Source organism: Pongo pygmaeus, chromosome 1 (genome assembly GCF_028885625.2).
Source record: "Pongo pygmaeus isolate AG05252 chromosome 1, NHGRI_mPonPyg2-v2.0_pri, whole genome shotgun sequence".
Lineage (NCBI taxonomy): Eukaryota > Metazoa > Chordata > Mammalia > Primates > Hominidae > Pongo > Pongo pygmaeus.
This window is the reverse complement of record NC_072373.2, coordinates 5,883,792-5,905,666: the sequence shown is the minus strand read 5'-3', so window position 1 is coordinate 5,905,666 and position 21,875 is coordinate 5,883,792. Positions and strand designations below refer to the sequence as shown.

Below are 21,875 nucleotides of genomic sequence, written 5' to 3'. Positions count from 1 at the left end.
AAATAATTAGGAAATGAATAAACTTAGGTTTCCTTATCAGCCTCATTTTTGGCTACCTGAAGATTTATTACCACTTTTTGAAGTTTTTCTTGATTACTGCAGCATTTTAGTACTCCTTATGAGTTTACAGTCATTTTAAAAGCTTGTATATTTCACTGAGTATGTGCTTTTCCAAATCACTTATTTCTCCAGTTACAAAAAAGACTTATGTTGCCTAATTCTAGTCTCAATCCATGTTAAATTGCTCCTTCTATTGATGTAGCATTTTATTTCATTTATTTATTTATTTTAGACGGAGTCTTCCTCTGTCACCCAGGCTGCAGTGCAGTGGCACGATCTCGGCTCACTGCAACCTCCGCCTCCCAGGTTCAACCAATTCTCCCTACCTCAGCCTCCTGAGTAGCTGGGATTACAGGCACCTGCCACCATGCCTGGCTAGTTTTTGTATTTTTTGGTAGAGACGGGATTTCGCCATGTTGGTCTGGCTGGTCTTGAACTCCTGACCTCAACTGATCTGCCCACTTTGGCCTCCCAAAGTGCTGGGATTACAGGTGTGAGCCACTGCGCCCGGCCTGCTATAGCATTTTAATTAAAATAGTTTTCCTCTACAAAGTATAGCAGTTTATAGACTGCCTATTAAGATTAATTTTAATTAGAATAAAGTACAAAAATGTCTTCAATCTAGTATAGCTAAATACAGAAACAAGTAAATACATAAAATCTGCTTTTAAAATTACGTATATAATACAATTTCTGCCACCATAACAGATACCTTTTTTTTTTGAGACGGAGTCTCACTCTGTTGCCCAGGCTGGAGTACAGTGGCACGATCTCGGCTCACTGCAAGCTCCGCCTCCCGGGTTCACACCATTCTCCTACCTCAGCCTCCTGAGTTGCTGGGACTACAGGCGCCCGCCACCATGCCCGGCTAATTTTTTGTATTTTTAGTAGAGATGGGGTTTCATTGTGTTAGCCAGGATGGTCTCGACCTCCTGACCTCATGATCCGCCTGCCTCAGCCTCCCCACGTGCTGGGATTACAGGCGTGAGCCACCGTGCCTGGTTAACAGATGCTATTTTAAAATAATAAAATTATATGAGCCTCCTCTGGGCATCCAGACAGTAGTTATGGCTCAACACTAAGTATTTGGGACAAAACATCTGTACCAACAATTTTAGACAGACATATTATGAGCTGGTACATAAGAGCAAAATGTCTGTTTGCTGTTAAGAAAATAGTATACTATGTGTAAAAGCATGAGGTTTTTTGCTCAATAGTTTCTTCTTGATATAAAATTCAAAGTTGACAGAGTTTTACTAAAACTTGAATTTTCTAGTATTTTCTCATGATTTGAAACAGTTGATGCCAAATGGATTAAAGGAGGTATCTAAATTCAAAATATACTTGTATTTGTTCTTGATGAAACTTAGGCTGGTAGAAAATGACACCCATTCATTAAGGCTTTAATGCCAATTCTTAATTATTTTGCGTGAAGCATTTTTTTTTAAAGACTTAAAATATATACAAGCATTACTATTTAATGGTTTGGCTTTTTGTTTATTCCTCTGGCTCTACAAGTGTGAACATTATAAAGTATCCTACAAAACTTTTAGATTTAAAATTTAAAAAATTGTAATATTATTTTTCGCATTTTTTTTTTTTTTTTTGGTGATGGAGTCTCTCTCTGTTGCCCAGGCTAGAGTGCAGTAGTGTGATCTTGGCTCACTGCAACCTCCGCCTCCTGGGTTCAAGCGATTCTCCTGCCTCAGCCTCTGGAGTAGCTGGGATTACAGGTGCGTGCCACCATGACTGCTTATTTTAAAATTTTTTTGTATTTTTAGTAGAGACGGGGTTTCACCATGTTGGTCAGGCTGGTCTCGAACTCCTGACCTCGTGATCCGCCCGCCTCGGCCTCCCGATGTGCTGGGATTACAGGTGTGAGCCACAGCACCTGGACTATTTCTCGTAAATGTCAAGGAACACTTTTATAGTGTTAATACATCTACTTTGAGCATCTACTCTTTTTTGCTGAGACTATGCTTTTTCTGCTACAGTGACAAAAGTCCACCCAAATTGCTATGCTTAATACATTCTTTATTACCAAAGTCCCGATAAAGGTAGTAATTCCAAAAAACTAAAACTCAAAAAAAAAAACCTTCAGCATAATGTGGAATAGGTGTATTTTAATTAAACGTACATAAATCCTTTTTACAAAGCTTCTTGCCTACTATGAATGGAAATGTCTTTCTTCTTCTGCAATCATGCTCCTTCCCTTCACTAGAGATTCTTCATGCTGCCCCATGCAGTTTAATACAGTCATGTCCTTGTTCAATTATTAGATTCCTAATTTTAAACATAAGAATTTTAAATACACACTAAATGCATAATGTGGATTAATCAGAGAGCGTAGGTCTTAGAAGACACAGGATATTGAAAAGTTTGAATTTAATAGGCAGTATAGCTGTGATGCATAAAACAGTTAACTGGAGGGATGGAAGGAAAAGTAGGTTTAAATTCTTACATTCATCCCAGGAGGCTGATTCATGCATCATGTTCCACCTGAAAGCAATCCCTAGGCTGGACTAAAATTAAACATTCCCCTGTCCTCTCCCCAGTTACATTCTTTGATGCTCAAATTATATATGCAATAGCACTTCAGTGAGACTGATGCTGAAACTATACAAATAGAGAGGAAAAAAAAAAGCTGAGTCCACCAACTTTTCCATGATTATTTTTAGGAACAGGCATAATAACTAAAAATATATATGTATTTTAGTATAGGAATGCACCCAATAAATAGAAATTCTGGGATATCTATATTGTGAATTGTTTTAAAAATGTTAATTTACACCAGAGTAAACATATTTGAATAAATTTAATAAGTACATAAAACCATTTAAGGATATCATATCCAAATCTCAGCTTATCTTCAAGTTTCAAGGTGATATAAGTCTGTTCCGGAATCCTTACATCATTCACAAAAGTCTACAAGGAAATAAAAAAAGATGTTAGGTTACATATGAGGTATTAATTCTTACATTTCAGATAAGCAAATTCTCAAATCTGAGAGTTAAAAGCACATATCATATGGTGGCTAATACAGCCTGAGTATCATAAGATGTGCCACACAACCTGTAGGCTCATAAATGATCTTATACTAAGCCTTTTATCTCTCTTACTGGTAACACACAAAGAACCCAGTGCTGCCAAGATGAATTTAGGCACTTAGAATAGTTCCTAAAAATGGTGCCAAGAAAAGCTCCTAATCTAAAGCTGGCAAACCACAAAGGGTAAAATATTTAACTGTTAATATGCCATCAGGGTTTGCTCAACCCAGTTTTAGCTTTTTGAGAAATTCTGTCTATGTGTAAGCATTGACATCTCATTACTTTTATTTTTGGAATTATTATAAAGAAGAAGAAGAAAATTTACTTTAAGAAAATAGAATAAAACTCAATTTAGTTTGGAATTCTCATATGGGTCCTTTGGATCCCTTTAGGAATCTGAGATACATTATAAGGTTTCAGTGATCTTATTTTTCTGATATGTTGAAATTCTGCTATTTTATCATCCTAGCAACTATTTAATATTTACTCATCAATTATTCCAAACAACGCTAAAAGTGATCCAAATAATAAGACAAAAGAATAACAGAAGCAATAACCAACAAAAAAAATCGTAAGCCACATTTACTATTATATTTTCTTTCTTTTCTCTCTCTCTCTCTTTCAGGGTCGCGGTGGTGCAATCATGGTGCACTGCAGCCTTGATTTCCTGGGCTCAGGTGATTTTCCTACCTCAGCCTCCTGAGTAGCTGGACTACAGGTGCATGCCACCATGCCCAGCTAATTTTTGTGTATTTTTTGTAGAGACAAGGTCTCCCTATGTTGCCCAGGCTGATCTCAAACTCCTGGGCTCAAATGATATGCCCACTTTGGCCTCCCAAAATGCTGGGATTATAGGTGTGAGCCACCGTGCCTGGCCAAATTATATTTTCTAGTGGGCATATAAAAAAGGAAACAAGATAGAGGTGAGATTAGTTTTAATAATATATTATACGTTTCACCTAATATATCCAAAATAGTACCATTTCAGTAAAGTACCAATATAAAAACTAACAAGATATTTCACATTCTTTTTTTTTCTTTTTTTGGTACTATGTCTTTAAAATTTAGACTACTCCACATTTCAAGGGCTCAACAGGCACACATGGTTAGTGGCTACTGTAGTGAAAAGCACAGACCTAGAAGCATGATGCAATAGTGAAATAAATCACTATTTCATCATTCTTTAGTTATCTTACTGCAGTGGCCAAAATATTCCTCATCTTTCCAAGAAGATATAAAAGACATCTGGAGATATAATCTTTATACATTTTGGGGTTTCTTTTTTCACCTATTAAAGAGCACAGTTGAAAATTCAGAATTTCTGATTTAACATTCATAAAGGCAAAGAGAAGAAAACAGACAGGAAGATATTTCATAATTATAAGATAAATACAAGCGACAGCGGGATTCTAGACTATGATAATGGTGATAAAGCTGACAGCATATGCAAAATTATCAGACTCTGTCTTCAGATGAAGACAGTCACAGACACATTTTCTCCAATGCAAGAATCAATGAGAAAGAATGTGTCCACGGAAAAAAAGAAATTTTCATCCAGTTAGTCATTCAGTAAGAATCACGTAGTATTTTTCAAAAAGAATCTGAATGATTTTGGGTTTTGTGGGGGTTTCGTTTTTGGGGTTCTTTCTGAGACAGGGTCTCGCTCTGTCACCCAAGATGGAGTGCAGTGGCATGGACCACATCTCATTCTGAAGCCTCGACCTCTCAGGCTCAGGTGATTCTCCCACCTCAGCCTCCTCGGTAGCTGGGACTACAGGCTTGTGCTACCACACCCTGCTAATTTTTAAATTTTTTGTAGATGGGGTCTCACTATGCCATCCAGGTTGGTCTTGAATTCCTGGGCTCAAGCAGTCCTCTTGCACTGGTCTCCCAAAGTGCTGGGATTACAGGCATAAGCCACCATGGCCAGCCTCATTTTAAAAGAAGTGTCATATTTTAAAAGAAATATTGACAGCCTTCTTTTTTTCCATCTGTGTTCCAATACTTATTTGATATAGTATGTAAGTGGACATATACTCAACACAAGTATCTACACAAAGGTGACTGGAAGAGATGATGTAGACATAAAATTATTGGATTGAGCTTCTAATTATTGTTTATAAATCTAAAAATAACAAGTGTTTTGCACTTTATGGAGGAAAAAAGATGGCTATCCTATTAACAAAATTATAAGCTGTAAAGTCTTTTTTTTTTTTTTTTTTTTTTTTGAGATGGAGTCTTGCTCTTGTTGCCCAGGCTGGAGTGCAATGGCGCGATCTCAGCTCACTACAACTTCTGCCTCCCAGGTTCAAGCGATTCTCCTGCCTCAGCCTCCCAAGTAGCTGGGATTACAGGCGCCTGCCACCATGCCTGGCTTATTTTTGTATTTTTAGTAGAGATGGGGTTTCACCAGGTTGGCCAAGCTGGTCTTGAACTCCTGACCTCAGGTGATTCACCTGCCTCAGCTTCCCAAAGTGCTGAGATTACAGGGGTGAGCTACTGCGCCCAGCCAAAATTTTTACAACACTGTGTTTTGACCATGCAAGAACAAGAAGAACCAGAAATAATACACTAGAATTAACTAAAGACATACAGTACTTGAGATCTGGAATCAACATTTATAAGATGGATATATGTTCCAGGTGAATACATGTCAACTGATGAGCAGTTAGTTACATTCAAACAACACTGCCCATTTTGGGTAGTATATACATTTAAACACCAGGAAAACATGGAATAAAAATTTGAGTTTGTCATGTCTAATTTTTTATTAAAATTTCAAGTTGTTTTAATTACCCTTTTATTTTTACTTTTGTAAATTATTTGTACAATATTTTTTTTAAAAAGGGTCCACTGGATTGTTGCCGGAAGTCAGCGACCCTGAACAGAGGGACCAGCTGAAGCCATGGCAGAAGAACATAATTGTGAAGATTTCATGGACATTTATTAGTTCCCCAAATTAATACTTTTAAAATTTCTTATGCCTGTCTTTACTGCAGTCTCTGAACATAAATTGTGAAGATTTCATGGACATTTATCACTTCCCCAATCAATACTCTTGTGATTTCCTATGCCTGTCTTTAATCTCTTAATCCCGCCATCTTCGTAAGCTGAGGATGTATGTCGCCTCAGGACCCTGTGATGATTGTGTTAACTGCACAAATTGTTTAAACAATATGAAATCTGGGCACCTTGAAAAAAGAACAGGATAACAGCGATGTTCAGGGAACAAGGGAGATAACCATTAGGTCTGGCTGCCTGAGAGCTGGGCGGAACAGAGCCATATTTCTCTTCTTTCAAAAGCAAATAGGAGAAATATCACTGAATTCTTTTTCTCAACAAGGAACAGCCCTGAGAAAGAGAATGCGTTCCTAGCGGGAGGTCTCTAAAATGGCCACTCTGGGAATGTCTGTCTTTTACGGTTGCAGATAAGGGATGAAATAAGCCCCAGTTGCCCGTAGCACTCCCAGGCTTATTAGAACGAGGAAATTCCCACCTAATAAATTTTGGTCAGACTGGTTGTCTGCTCTCAAACCCTGTCTCCTGAAAAGATGTTATCAATGACAATGCGTGCCCAGTGGGACATGATACTTCATTAGCATTTTTAATTTCACCCGGGTCCTGTGATCTCGCCCTGCCTCCATTTGCCGTGTGATATTTTATTACCTTGTGAAGCATGTGACCTCTGTGACCCACACCCTATTCATATACTCCCTCCCCTTCTGAAAATCACTAATAAAAACTTGCTGGTTTTGCGGCTTGGGGGGCATCACGGAACCTGCCGACATGTGATGTCTCCTCCGGATACCCAGCTTTAAAATTTCTCTCTTTTGTACTCTTTCCCTTTATTTCTCAGACCGGCTGACACTTAGAGAAATAGAAAAGAACCTACATGAAATAATGTTGAATTATCGGGGATGGGTTCCCCCGATACTGGATACAGATGGTAAATGGTGATGACTATTTTTACTGGCATACTGAGAGTTAAGGGCCTAGAATTTGCTAAATTTATAGAACACAGAACAAAGGTTATGGTTAACTGCCTATGCAGACATCAAATAAACACCCAACAAGTTTTTCTTTGATAAACTGAAATTTAAAAAATTACTTTATTCTTTCCTTTTATTTTATTATTATTATACTTTAAGTTTTAGGGTACATGTGCACAATGTGCAGGTTAGTTACATATGTATACATGTGCCATGCTGGTGTGCTGCACCCATTAACTCGTCATTTAGCATTATGCGTATCTCCTAATGCTATCCCTCCCCCCTTCCCCCACCCCACAACAGTCCCCAGAGTGTGATGTTCCCCTTCCTGTGTCCATGTGTTCTCATTGTTCAATTCCCACCTATGAGTGAGAACATCCAGTGTTTGGTTTTTTTGTTTTTATCATCTTCTATTTTATTAGATTTGAGATGGCCATGATAGCTTATTTGAGAAGACTGCCCTTCCATGATGAGGAAGTTACAGTAAAATACGTAAAGGGATTAGGTTATTAAACTCTCATATTTCTATGCATAAATAGCTCTTTGTAATATGCCATAAAATAAGTTTTAAGTCTACAAAAGAAATTAGAAAAAGTTACAATCTTAGTTTCAAGCATATATATAGAGACAGGGGAATATCATTAAGACTCTAGATTATATCTTGGAATGATTTATGAGTAATCCTAAATCAGAAGCTTCCAACATGTTTTAAAGAAAGGTTGAAATTGTAATACAAAGAAAATTCAAAGGCTTCAGAGACTTATAAACTCTAACTTCAGGTTCACTTCCAAAATGAAGATTTCAGTGTTTTAAAACTTATGTCTTGAGTTTACTAAAGTATTCGGAGGATACAGTCATGCATTGCTTAACAATGGGGCAACATTCTGAGAAACACATCACTAAGCGATTTACTTCACTGTATGAACATTATAGAGTTTACAGTACTTACACACACCTAGATAGTATAGCCTACTACACACCCAGGCTGTATATCCTATTGCTCCTGGGCTACAAATCTATACAGCATGTTACTATACTGAATATTGTATGCAATTGTAACACAGATAGGAATTTTTCAGCTCCATTATAATCTTATGGTACCACTGCCGTGTATGTGGTCTGCCATTATGGGATGCATGACTGTAATTACAAAACAGGAGAACTGAGGAAAATGATGCCAAAGAACGAAAGAAAATGTTAATTTACTAATGTCTGGTAGGCAAAAGATAAACAACTAGATACAGTATTGAAGAGGAGTGCTACAGTTCTGAAGTTCTGAGCCAATTTTATTTGAAACTTGTCTCTAATAACCTAAAACACCACATTTACTCAAAAGGCCTGTGATGACCTAGAAGATCCATTTAAGTTTAAGATTGCATAACTCTCTTAAATATTAAGCACCTGTTGTGTGTTGAACATGTGTACTAGGCACTTTCAGAGATCGAGAAACATACAATTTTACATGCTGCCATTTATGACAGAACTATTCCCTAAAGTCTAAAAAGGCTTAGGAAATATGAGCCAGACACAAAATTTCAGTTCACAAAAATGCAAGTGAAAACATCTGTGAGGAAACAGTCTCCTGAAGGTCTAAAATTACCAGTGGAAAAGAGAAAATTTCAAAGAGCAAGAGGAAAAATCATTTAACTAGATCAAATTTTAATAACTTAGATACGGAAAAAAAAATGAGTTTTGTTTCTTTGTCAGTGCCATTTCAACACACCAGGTAGAGACCTGGTGGTGAGGAAAATGAGGCAAAGTGAATGAAGTAGCCATCAAGATGTTGGAGTCCAGAAGTGGCAATGTTGGGATTCGAACTCAGGTCTCTGAATTACAAATCCTATGAGCGTTCCACATGAAGAAAGATTAGGTGCCCAAGCTAAACCAGCTCCCAAAATTCCTCCATTCAAACCACTAACCCCACAGAAGTAAACCAAACTTAAATAAATACCTATTTAATTTACATACAACTAAATGACACAATTGATAGTATAAAATCATATAGCCAGCATACATTACATTGATGATCTGGGAAAGTGAACAGAGCACAACCACCTCAATCTCTCTGCCAGCTACGAAAGCCTCCTCTCCTTCCCTAAGCTTTCCTTTCAACCTTTAGTGATGACCATTCTCTACGCTGTACCACACAGGTGTGATGCTGGCAGGAACTCTAGTGTGCAAAGGGGACACAATGTGTCTGGAACGCAGACTGCCGATGGGGGCAGTCCAGTAACAAATGGCAGGTTTGCAATGGCACAGGAGGGGTAGGGCAGACGCCATGGTGGCTACCAGAGGGGCAAGGGCCCCAGTGCAGGAGGCAGGAGGAACTGAAGGCAAACAGGGGTTCCCAAAGAAAAAGAACCTTCAATGGGTTTGCAGGAAAATGGCCCGTTAAAATATCAGCAACGGAACCGATTGTAGCTTTCTCAGGCAGAACAACCTCATTTCTGGTGGCAATTCTGTAAATTGTAGATCTAGGTCCCTTGGGAGTGTATTCTGGGCTAGGGTGAAAGGGGACAGGAGTGGAAATGATCATTTTTAAGTTGAATTTAGTTGGTAAGTGATTTTTCTAAACAGTAACAGTGAATTCTTTGAAAAGTATACAGTCTACAGGTTGCTAAACTTGTCTTTGCTGCTTTTCTTACCATAATAAAAATAACTTATATTTACTGAATGCTTACTATGTACTGTTGTTTAAAATTATTAGCTTATTTATATCTTCACAACACATACAACACACTCACACAACCTGTGAGTACCATTTTATTATTTCTATTTTTTAAAAAATTGAATAGAGAACTTAGGTAATTTGTCCAAGGTGACATCAAAGCTGGGTTCATAACCACTACACTGTGTCCCCCTGCCTCCAAAATTACTACTTTTAACCTGATTAACTTAAAGTTCTAGAATAATATGGATAATAAGAGTAAATAGGTTGTGAATAATAGTCTACAAGTTCTCTTATGACTAAAATGCATGATAGTTGGTAGTTCATAGACTTTTGACATTTTTTGGCTGCCAAAGACCTTTGTGGCATGTTTCTTAGCCTGTCATTTGGGTAACAGTATATTTATCATTTATGTAATGCTTTAAAGTTCTATACTAAGCGCACACTCAAATGTACTGTTACATTTAATCCTCATAACAATACTACAGAGCGGGAATTATTTCATCATTTAATAGCTGAAGCAAGATTCTGCACTGCATCTTTGCTTTCATAAACTTCAACTCATTACATGTTTACACACTTCGGAAGGTAGTATATATGAGGAAACTGAATTTCAGAGAGATTAAGTGATTTGTCCCAGGTTACACTGCTGATAAATAACAGATCTGAGTTTCAAATCCTGGTCCTGATTTCAAGCTCAAAATGCAGATGTTGCTCTCAATGAGTTAGTATCTTTCACAATATTATTGAGTATAATCAAATTATAAGAAAGGCCAACCTAGAAAAATGCCATGTTTCACCTGATTATTTTTGGAACCAACGCCAAGTAATTTCCGTATTTGATCACAGGCTTTTAAAGACTAAAACCCTGATGTAATTCCCGCTTATTGTTTTCCAAAATAACAATGTAAAGACATACAGACTACCACTGTTCATCTGTTGTCAAGATGAAACTTTCTAGACTTAATATAACATTGTTAAAAATTCCACATATAGAAGTTAAAATTTTTCACTATAAATTCTTCAAGTAGAAAATTAATTCAATCCCACTCAAGAAAGATTTACTGGGTTCATGCACCGTGCAGAGCCCTCTGCTAGGCACTGTGGTCACAGAAGCAGAAGGTACATGAACTTATTCAGGAGCTCATAATTCAGCATAGCTACAGAGGTATAAAAGTAGATTTAATACTAGTCTGATCAAGGACACAAAGGCTTATGGGTGTGGAGAAGGAGGAGAGAAATTCTAGCAAAGAGGAGTTGAGAATCAAAATTGCTAACATTTATGCCTAATGTTACAACAGTTTCTACCTACTTTGCCTATCTCTGTTAATTTTAATCCTTTCAACATGTCAACATCAGCAGGTTAAAATTCCTAAGTAAATGGGCGTCTGTTTCATCTCTTCAAAAAGAAGTAGAATTTGAGCTTTATTTTAAAAAATGTGTAAAACTTTTATAAATGGCAAGGCAGATGGGAGAAATAGTAGACTGAAGAAAATCTAACAAATTATTTGAAGAAAGACATAGCACAGCAGGAAGACTACTGTTTCGGAAGAAGAGCAAGGGAAAATGTAATGATGGAGCATCAATCTGGAAAGGCGGATAATGCTAAATGTGAGAGTTTTCAGGGCAAACATGAAGAACATACACTCAATTCTATGTGCTTTGAGAAAAAAAAAAGGCTTGAATAAAACCAACAGAGAAAAAAAAAAAGGCTTGAATAAAACCAACAGGAAAACATGCCTATAAAAAATTTGTATTTATCTCAAAGAATAAATATAAAAGTCCTTCAGTAGCAGGCCAATTCAGAATTGATAAAAAAAATGTATTACCATCTTTGCCAAATTTCTGCATGTTCTTGTACATAATGTTTGATGTACATTTGAAAAGCATGAATAGTCTGAAGCAGTTGGGATGCACTTATTTCTGTTAAATTCATTTTAAGAATTTCAACAGCACAGATAGGAACAACACAGTATTTGCTTGTATTAGCAGAACCATAAGAAAATGATGGTTTTTCTTCAGCACTCTTTTTAGTTTGTGGCTACTTATAATATGCCAAATGTAGACAGACCAAATGAAGAAACAAGAAAAAATTCACTTCAGTAACACAAAAATATATTTAAAGTATGAATTCCAAGAATAATGAACAATGGCGTTTAGATAATGTACTATATTTGTGAAGGCAAATGGTTGTGTTGTTTCACCTTTTTTACCCTAGCAGAGAAAGTTGTCTACCCTCTGGCACCTTTCCATCTTTCTTTTCTTTTTTTTTTGAGACGCAGTCTTGTTCTGTCGCCCAGGCTGGAGGTCAGTGGTGCCATCTCAGCTCACTGCAACCTCTGCCTCCCAGGTTCAAGTGATTCTCCTGCCTCAGCCTCCTGAGTAGCTGGAACTACAGGCACGTGCCACCACGCCCAGCTAATTTTTGTATTTTTAGTAGAGACGGGGTTTCACCATGTTGGCCAGGCTGATCTCGAACTCCTGACCTCAGGTAAACCATCTGCCTCAGCCTCCCAAAGTGCTGGGATTACAGGTGTGAGCCACCGCGTCCAGCCCTGGCTCCATCTTTTTTTTTTTTTTTTTTTTTTGAGACAGAGTCTCGCTCTGTCGCCCAGGCTGGAGTGCAGTGGCGCGATCTCGGCTCATACAAACTCCGCCTCCCGGGTTCACGCCATTCTCCTGCCTCAGCCTCCTGAGTAGCTGGGACTACAGGCGCCCACTACCACGCCCGGCTAATTTTTTGTATTTTTAGTAGAGACGGGGTTTCACCGTGTTAGCCAGAATGGTCTCGATCTCCTGACCTCGTGATCCGCCCGCCTTGGCCTCCCAAAGGGCTGGGATTACAGGCGTGAGCCACCGCACCCGGCCCCGGCTCCATCTTTATTTTCTAAACTTAACCATTACTTCTCTGTCCCTGAGAGTACTTTTTTGCATTCTCACTACCATGACTTTTTACCGTTTTCCCTCATAAATTACAGTCATATAGTGAAGTCAAGCTTAGGTTCCAACTCCTTAAAGAAGTCTTCTTTAGCCATCACAGACAATGACAACCACCTTCTGGATTCATCTGCTTATACAGTTTCTTTGGAATATGGGCTAGTTTCATATTCCATTGGATGGTCCCCAAAGTGCTATGTACCTGATAAGCATTTAAAAATAACATACAAAGTAAAGAAAAAGAAAATGTAGCTAGGAAATGTAATCTAATTTTTCTTCTTACAATATTAAACAAATGTTCAAACAAGACAAAAAATAAACCGTTGACTTACCCCATTGAGGCTGCCCAAATCCTTCACTAAATGCTCATCTGTAGACGCATCATAGTTGATGACAGCATGTTGCTTATCCACACTACGAGACTGAAAGGAATGTTTTCAGTTAATAAATACAAGAAAATACTAGAATAAATACCAGTCACATTTTGGCTAGATACCTAATATTAATAGGACAGTAAATACAGGGAACTATCAAAGTAAATGTGGATTAAATGAGATTAAAATAGTGCCACTATACAACAAAAATTTTTAGCATCACTCCCCAAAGAGGAAAGCATAAATTTTTAAAGATATTCTTTTCTACTAAATTCACATGTTCTACTATTAAGAATTTACATCAGCTGACTTCGTTGAATGTATTAATTTTTTTAAATTTAAAACTGTTATAGAGAAATCATGTGAATTATAATTTTACCATGTTTTACATATCTTATTGTAAAAAACATTTACCTTGTAGGATTTTCTTCTTTCAAAACAAAAAATGAGCATAAACTATTTAAAGAGTCCAAAGATTTAGAGGAAAAGGGACACAATATGACATGTTTCAGAACAAAATTATCTTCACTTAAAATATGGGCTCTAAAACTGGAATTCACGGGACAGCTCTAAGAGGGAAAGGGACTGGAAGTAAAAAAAAAGGTATTTTAATGGCAAACTGTGGTTTTTGAAAATTGCTTTTAAGTTTCTTTTAAAGTTTTCTCTCTCTCTGTCTCTCTCCAGAGCTTAGTAAGTTGTCTGCAGATGGAAGCACCCAAAAGCAGAGCGATAAACCTGTGGAAATTGGCATTGAAAGGAAATATCATTATTGTCACAGAAGAAACAGTCTGTGAACCAGTGAATCTGAACTTGATCACCATGTATTACGGGGTTACTGTGTGAACCCTGGTATACTAAAAGCAAAGAGAGTATGAAAAATGGGGAACAGACATGACTTCCAATTTTTGGTCCAACATGGAAAGAATCTGAAGTCATCACTCCCATCTTCATAATAAGAAAAATGTTGAACAAACTGAAAACCAAAAACTCATCTTAGTTTTTCAGAGACCTGAGGTCACAAGGCAAATTACCACCCTGAAAAGTAGAGAGACAAGCAAATACAGAGAGAATCACAGCTTGCCAGGAGCAGAAGCCTCCGCCAGAAACAGCAACCAGTAGGACAACTTAAAGGTGAAGTGATTAATTGCTGGAGACTTGAGGGTGGACCAACTTGAGATTTTAAACTCCTGCATTAAATCTAAATATTACTTAAAATTCATTTTTGTTTTCATTATTTTAAATTTTTATTCTTCTGGTTAAACTAATGAAATACTAAATTCAGTTCTTAAGTTGTCAAGAAGCAACAAAGCACCACTCAGCAAAATAATTTCACCATATTGTTGATGTATCAAGCTGATCTAGTCTAAGGATAAAACCTCCAAATGTTGTTAAGAGAAGTGAGATTTCAAGTACATGTAGGCTCTCAATAAATACTGAACGGATCCTCATAAATAATCTCTCTCTGAGGAAAAGAGTACATAGGAAAAGGGCAGAAATCCTTTGGACAATGGACTGAAATTCAAAGAAAAAAATCTAAATTAGAGTTGAGAAAAGGCAAATTCCAAAGCAAAGTGAAATGTTACCATTAGATATAGGAATAAAGGAGTCAAATGGCTACTCATGGAGCCAGAGAATGGTGGCTTTCGAAGGAGTGTGATAAACACAGATGAGGGATATTGAGAAAAAATGATTTGGGGAGGAAGTAATTTAGGACAGGCTGCTTCACTAAGTCTACGACTTGTTTGAAATCTGGAATATCCTTAATCTACAATGTACCCTGCCCTCCAACTGCTTATGGTGAACACTGATGGTACATAAACACCTACAGCAAAAGATAGAGCACACTTAAGACCTAAGAGAACAACACAGTCCACTGAGTAGAGTGAGACGCCATTACAACTCTGGGGATTAGGGAGTGAGGAGTGGGCCTGTTATGTGGGATCACAAGAATACATCGTTTGTTTGTTTAATAAAGACAGTAACAATTCAAGAAGAGTAGTCAGGAACTCAAGGCAAAGAAGATCAGTTTAGTACTCACAGAACAAGACAATCCCATTTGTGTAACTATTTTTTTAAAAAAGCAGCCAACGAAAAAAAATTCCTATGTTTTTAGTTATTATGAAGTGTATATAAAGTATCAATGTGTTTCAGCACCCATGACAGGAATTAAGCAGAAGACCAAGATTACAGAACATAATACAGATCTAGTGACTGAGTCAAGGAAAACTGAGGGAATAGGAAGAATATGTAATGGATATCTAACCACTTAAGCATTAAACTGTTTTCATTTCTACATAATCAAATTCACATTTCCTCTAGATTAAACTGAACCAGAAGGTGCATGACAACTTGATGTTCACAACCCATTTGGATATTTCAATGAAAATTTAATAAAAATCTCTCTGAAATACATAATTTAAATCCTAACAAAGACTGCTAACTTAATCACGTTTCTGATACTAATGGGAAAACCTTAGCTGATCTGAGCTTAAAACTGCAAAGACAGGCAATTTTGACCAGGCCCTTTTTTTCCTGTTACTTAAACTTCTGGTAAGAATGAAAGACTCCAGTCCCTGTCCTTTTATAGCAAGGGTGTCCAATCTTTTGGCTTCCCTGGGCCACACTGGAAGAAGAAGAATTGTCTTGGGCCACACATAAAATACACTAACAACAGCTGATGAACTAAAAAAAAAAAACCTCATAATATTTTAAGCAAGTTTATGAATTTGTGCTGGGCCGCATTCAAAGCCGTCCTGGGCCTCAGGTTGGATGAGCTTGTTTTATAGTGTTTTCCCTGTAAGAATCTATGCCTCCTCCATCTGATTCTTACTCCTGTAGAGACCCTCTTCCTGAGACTGTGCACTCTTGAGGATCCATTTTACTTGGAGTAACTTACAGTAACTTTTATACTATCTGTGTGTATCACATAACATCACGTTGCATACCTTAAATATACACAATAAAATTTACTTTTAAAAATTGTCAATAATCTTTACTTATGCTTGAACTCCTGGCAGGTATCATAATGAACATCTCTAAAAGTGATGAAACTAACTTCCATTACCACTGAAGTATCAGTGATCAAAATTCAGTTTTACTCCATGCTATGCTGATTTTTGCAATGTCTTATTTTAAAAGCATATAATGTGAAACTTTCTGCTTACTAATAAACTTCTTTATTCTGAGAACTTATTTTTCTAAATTGAATCCTCAAGACTTAGAACTTTTATTTAGATGATTCATGGGGGCAAAAAATTAATTAGAATGATAGCTGGAGCTAAAAGGAGAGAAAGTTCAAATCTAAATAGCACTGTTTTCTAAAGGAGTAGAAAAAGATTTTACACTAATTTCAAGTTTTGAACAAACACATATAGAGAAGGTTGATGCAATTACCTGCAACATGAGCTCACAGTCATCTCTTCCAACAAAAATCATTTCTCGTGGCAGCCTGTGGCGAGTGCCTCCACTGCTCACCAAAAACCAGGATGTTAAGCTCATTTTCTGCTTAGCTTCTAAGTCTTTGGCAAAGCTACGTCATCCTGAAGAGAAACATGAAGAAAAATATACATTCAGATATTTTTAGCTTTAGTGGCTATTCACCAAACACTGGAAGGCCTAAGAATAGAACTGCATTCATCAACATTTATACTTAATTAAATGAAGTGTCCACAGGTCCCAGGAAATGACATATACACTAAATTCTCATCAGTGAAGTAAGCCCACAGAATCCACTAAGAGTCCAGTTAAAAAGGAAGAGATTAAGGCAATAAGTGGGTGCTCAACTAGCAAACTTTCATAGTTTTCATACTTCTGAAAGCCTTTTAGCATAGTTTATAAAGGTCTATAATCCTCAAGTAAATGCTCATGTTAGCATCATGTTAGTATTAGAAAAATAGCAATACTGTACCAATAAATGTCTTAGGTACAAATGGTCTGAGAAAGACACAATGAATTCAGTAAGTATATAAGATACCTGATTAAGAACTATGTTGACCAAATAAATTGCTCCTTTGTCTACCAGGTGTAAACCACAGAATACAATTTCAATTTCTTTTTCCTCACATGTACTTTATTTTCTTAATACGTTTTCCTAGAGGAGCAATTCTGAAACATTCTGTCCTTGGGACCCTTTTATACTCTTTAAAAAATGAACTCCAAAGAGCATTTGTTTACATGGGCAATACATATCTATCTATATCTATATCTATATCTATATCCATATATATCTACATATATATAGATAGACATGTACATATATACACATATATATGTACGTATATATATAGTTTACATATTAGAAATGAAACTGGTATTTATTAATTCATTTAAGATAACATTAACCCAATTTCATTTAAAAATTACTAACATTTCTATAACAAAGTAACCATATTTTCCAAAACAAAAATAAGTGAGAAGAGTAGCACTATTTTACATTTTGCAAATCTCTTTAATGTCTACCTTAAAAAAATAAAACCGGTATCAGCTTTGAATTTAATCCATTGCCATATACTGCTTAACTTGAACTATATAAAGAAAACCTGGCTTCATACACATAAACAGGTGGAAAAGAGAGAGGTATTTTAATAGGCTTTTCAAATAATTGTAATTATTTTGTAATTTCTTTGATACTACATAAAAATTATATAAGCAGTAATTTCTTGAAGGTTTTTTGCAATATGGAATCTGAAACCACATTAATGAACTTTTCACACAATGTTATAGGAAAATCCATCTTATGGCTGGGCACGGTGGCTCACGCCGGTAATCCCAGCATTTTGGGAGGCCGAGGCGGGCAGATCACCTGAGGTCAGGAGTTCAAGACCAGTCTGACCAACACGGAGAAACCCCGACTCTACTAAAAATACAAAATTAGCTGGCATGGTGGTGTGCACCTGTAATCCCAGCTATTCGGGAGGGTGAGGCAGGGGAATCACTTGAACCCGGGAGGCAGAAGTTGCAGTTAGCTGAGATCACGCCACTGCACTTCATCCTGGGCAACAGGAGTGAAACTCCGTCTCAAAAAAACAAAAAAAGAAAAACCATCTTATACTTTGATGGGATTTTGTAACACCATGTATTGGTCCTTGGGAAAATATTCATTTCCTGAGTAATGCAGACCTTCCAAATGTTGACGTGTTTCATTATACTATTTTAAAACATCACACTCGTTAACATTACCACCTATCTTACCATAAAAGTCTTTTAAGTACAGGGCAGCTGTGAAGCTCATGATGGCAGAATCAAGTTTTCTAAAATTCTAACTTCCTCTTGACAGCTCAAATATTATCATTGGTCAAAAAAAAAAAAAAAACAAAAAATCCTGTCACTTAAATTCCTTGAAGTGACAAGCTCACATTGTCTGTCAAACACCCAAGTCTATATAACCAAAATGTGTCTCTCAGTCATTTGTTTAAAGTAAAGTGGTATTTTATTAAATCAAGCGTCTAGTTCTGCAGACAACTCATATAAGGACACAATTTCTCCTTCAGAAAACCACAGCACTTTGGTATACAGCATAAGTGCTCTATGTATACTTCTATTTAGTCACATAGAATATTCGAAAGATGTGACTCAAGGGTCAGATTTAACAAAATTAATAACTTTTACCATTTCATCGAGAACATCCTTAAGTGAAACTGGCTTAAAAAACAAACAAACTCAGGAGTATACAGCAATGATGAATACAATTACTCCTTGGAGAATTTGGTGCCGCTACTTTGATTTATGCTAAAGAGTCAAAAACTTCCATTGTTTTTGTAATGTCAGGGCAAATGTCAATACAATAAAAAAGGCAAATAATGCTTTGATGTCATTACAAAAAAGGTTTTGACCCTGTGGACCCTTGTAAGGTTTACCGAAGGCCTGTGGACTGAGAGCTTTGAGAACGGTTATCCTAGAGAATGGGGCTTGGTCATTAAGGGAATAAGCCCTGGAGTCATATAGACAGATATGAGTCTGAATCCTGGTTCTACCACTTTTTATTCTGCATGACCTTAGACTAGCTATTTATCCCATGTCCCTTAGTTTCTTCTTCAGTAAAATAAGAATAATGTCAGTTTGCACTCAAGTTCTTTCTTATGAATCAAAAGAATAATACTTGTAAATATTTTCCCATTCAATGGTATACTCTACTACACTTGAGTTAGAGGCAAACTATACTACAGTAAAATGAAATATTCTGCAATAAGAAATATATCTCTATATATTAAACCAAAATCCTGTAAAATGCAGAACTTTATGTTAAGGTAAAATCTTGAATATCATATGTTATCTATACACACATGAAAAAACAATGGGTTTCACCAAAGCAAGTAAATAATTTTCTGTAAAGCTACAACAATCAACTCATACTCCCTCCTCAGCTTATCTGATATAGTAGATTTATGTGGATTATTAAATCTCCCATTTACTCAACTCCTTAATGCAGATGTTGTTGGTTTTCCCTCTGTCTACTTTGTCAATTTGGTTTTTAGCATTTCTTTCCCTGGTTCAGAATATATACTTCCTGGCCAGGTCTATAAAGGGGAATCCAAATTTTACTGGAGAAAAAAGCCCTCCAATCTAAATATAGTATATAATTTGCATACTGTATTTTCAGGGGACGATTTTAAAACACAACATGAATAAATAGGTCAACAGTTACAAGTTTACTCAAGGGAACTGAAACAAAACCCAATATTAAGACATGTTAAAAGAAAATAAATCCAGCCTACATAAACTAAAACATGACAGCCAAATACGGATAACAGAAAGTTTCTTAATATAGCAAAGTCCCAGAGTTAATAAGCATTATTCATATGCTCTAAAAACATACTTTAAGTATTTACATAATATCAAGCATAATTATATAAAACACAAATAAATATGTAATATATAATTGTACAATATAAACATACAATAATTATACAGTTGGATAAAATAAAATAAAAACAATGGCTTTTTACATATTTCATCTTGACTTTAATAAGACTTAAAACAATACATAGTTTCTGAAAAATACAAACAAAACACATAATACTCAAGATGTGGAATATTTATTTCTTGAGCTGGGGAATGACTCTAAGTCCACTTACAGCTTCTCTGCTGAGTGGGAATGTGATATAACAGGAAGCTACTGTCTGTTTTTATATGAGACTTTCTCCCTGTCAGACAGCTTTCCGACTGGTCCCTCAGTACTAGATACTCTTTTTCTACTAATTGGATATTACTAACACCCACACATGCATAAAACTGAAACCTGGTTGGTAGTTTCTTCAGTAGCCAAGGCACGTGATTCAACTCAGGTTCCGCTAAATGGTGGGAAAGGAGCCTTTGGGTTTGCAACTTGTACAGAACACAACCAAGGTCTTAACCAGATGTGATAGCAGGTATATTTCTTTCCAGAATTTCTGGATTAGTCAAATAGACATGGGTTTTTGAATAGACTTTCTGAATTAAATTACCAGTCCCTCATGCTTTCTAAATGACTGCAAAAATATATACATTACGTTTCTGCATTTCAGGTATCCTGCTTGTAAGGGGGAAAAAAAAAAGGACAAGAAGATAGCATCTAAAGATGCAATTGACAGAAATGATCTGAAGTGACTATTTTGGAACTCTGGAGTATAGTAAAAGAGGGTGATAAATGTCATAGAATTTCCATCTTTCATGGTAGCAGCTATCACTCATTCCACAGCCACAATCCCAACAGCTCCAAGAAGCAGCCTGGAGACAGCCTCCTGCATTCCTAGTGTGGCTTCCTGGAGCCAGGGTACGCAAAAAGGAACTAGTCTTCCAAATACTGGATTGCATGATCTCATTGTTGCTTTTGATTACTGAGAAACCAACACAAAAGCTGGCCACCAGTACTTCAATACCCACGGACCTAAGAAACTTCCAAGGAATTTATTATATAAAGACAATGTGTGTGTGTTTGTTTTTCTTTCTCCTTTTTGAGGCCAGATATCGAAAGCAATCTTTATCAGGTCAATAGCTGACCACAGAGGAAATAGAAGAAGCTTCAGTAACCACATTATAACAAACACTACACACCTTGCAAAAACAGTTTACAAAAGTCACAAACAGTTCATCACTTCAACCCTCAACAAGTAAGATTCAGCAATCCCTGGAGAGTGGAAGGATTACATTTCCAGATCTACCACAACATAATGTTTAAAAGGTCTAGTTCTCACCAGGCATGGTAGCCCACATATGTAATCTCTCCACTTTGGGAGGTGGAGGCAGGAGGATTCCTTGAGCCCAGGAATTCAAGACCAGCCTGGGCAACATAATGAGACCTCATATCTATGAAAAATTAAAAAAAAAATAGCTGGGCATGGTGGCATCCAAGAGGTTGAAGCTGCAGTGAGCCATGATCATGCCCTGCATTCCAGTCTGGGCAACAGAGTGAAACACTGCCTCAAAACAAATAAATAAAAATAAGATAAAAAATACAGTTCTCAAAAAATAAAAAATAACATAATGAAAATAAACAACAAAAGATTTGACAGAAACTCTCCCGTTAAAGCCCATTGTAGTTATTAGTCAAAGGTGTTAAATCAACTATCTACTGTCTTAAACATGTTGAATGAGCTAAAGAAAACCATCAACAAAAAAATTAGCAAAACAGTGTATGAGAAAAATGAGAATATCAGTAGGAAGACAGAAATTATGAAAAGGAACCAAACAGATTCTGGAGCTGAAAAGCAGAATAACTGAAGTAAGAAAAACTCACTAGAGGGGCTCAAAAGCAGATATGAGCAGGAGTTAGAAAGGTTCGGTGAACCTGAAGATAAGAACACTGAGGTTGTCTTATCTTCAA

General features: G+C 36.6%; 1 protein-coding gene across 22 annotated transcripts in view; it reads right to left on the bottom strand.

Annotated features, from left to right (window-relative positions):
• Positions 1–21,875, bottom strand: part of CEP170 (centrosomal protein 170) — a 130,411-nt gene that overhangs the window by 84,756 nt on the left and 23,780 nt on the right. For all 22 annotated transcript variants that reach the window (XM_054500939.2, XM_054501047.2, XM_063667396.1 and 19 more), the window contains exons 2-4: positions 16,469–16,614; positions 13,034–13,123; positions 2,907–2,985 (exon numbers count right to left, since the gene is read on the bottom strand). In XM_054500939.2, coding sequence (XP_054356914.1) covers positions 2,907–2,985; positions 13,034–13,123; positions 16,469–16,573 — 274 coding nt within the window. In that variant the 5' untranslated portion in view covers positions 16,574–16,614. The remainder of the gene's footprint in view (positions 1–2,906; positions 2,986–13,033; positions 13,124–16,468; positions 16,615–21,875) is intronic.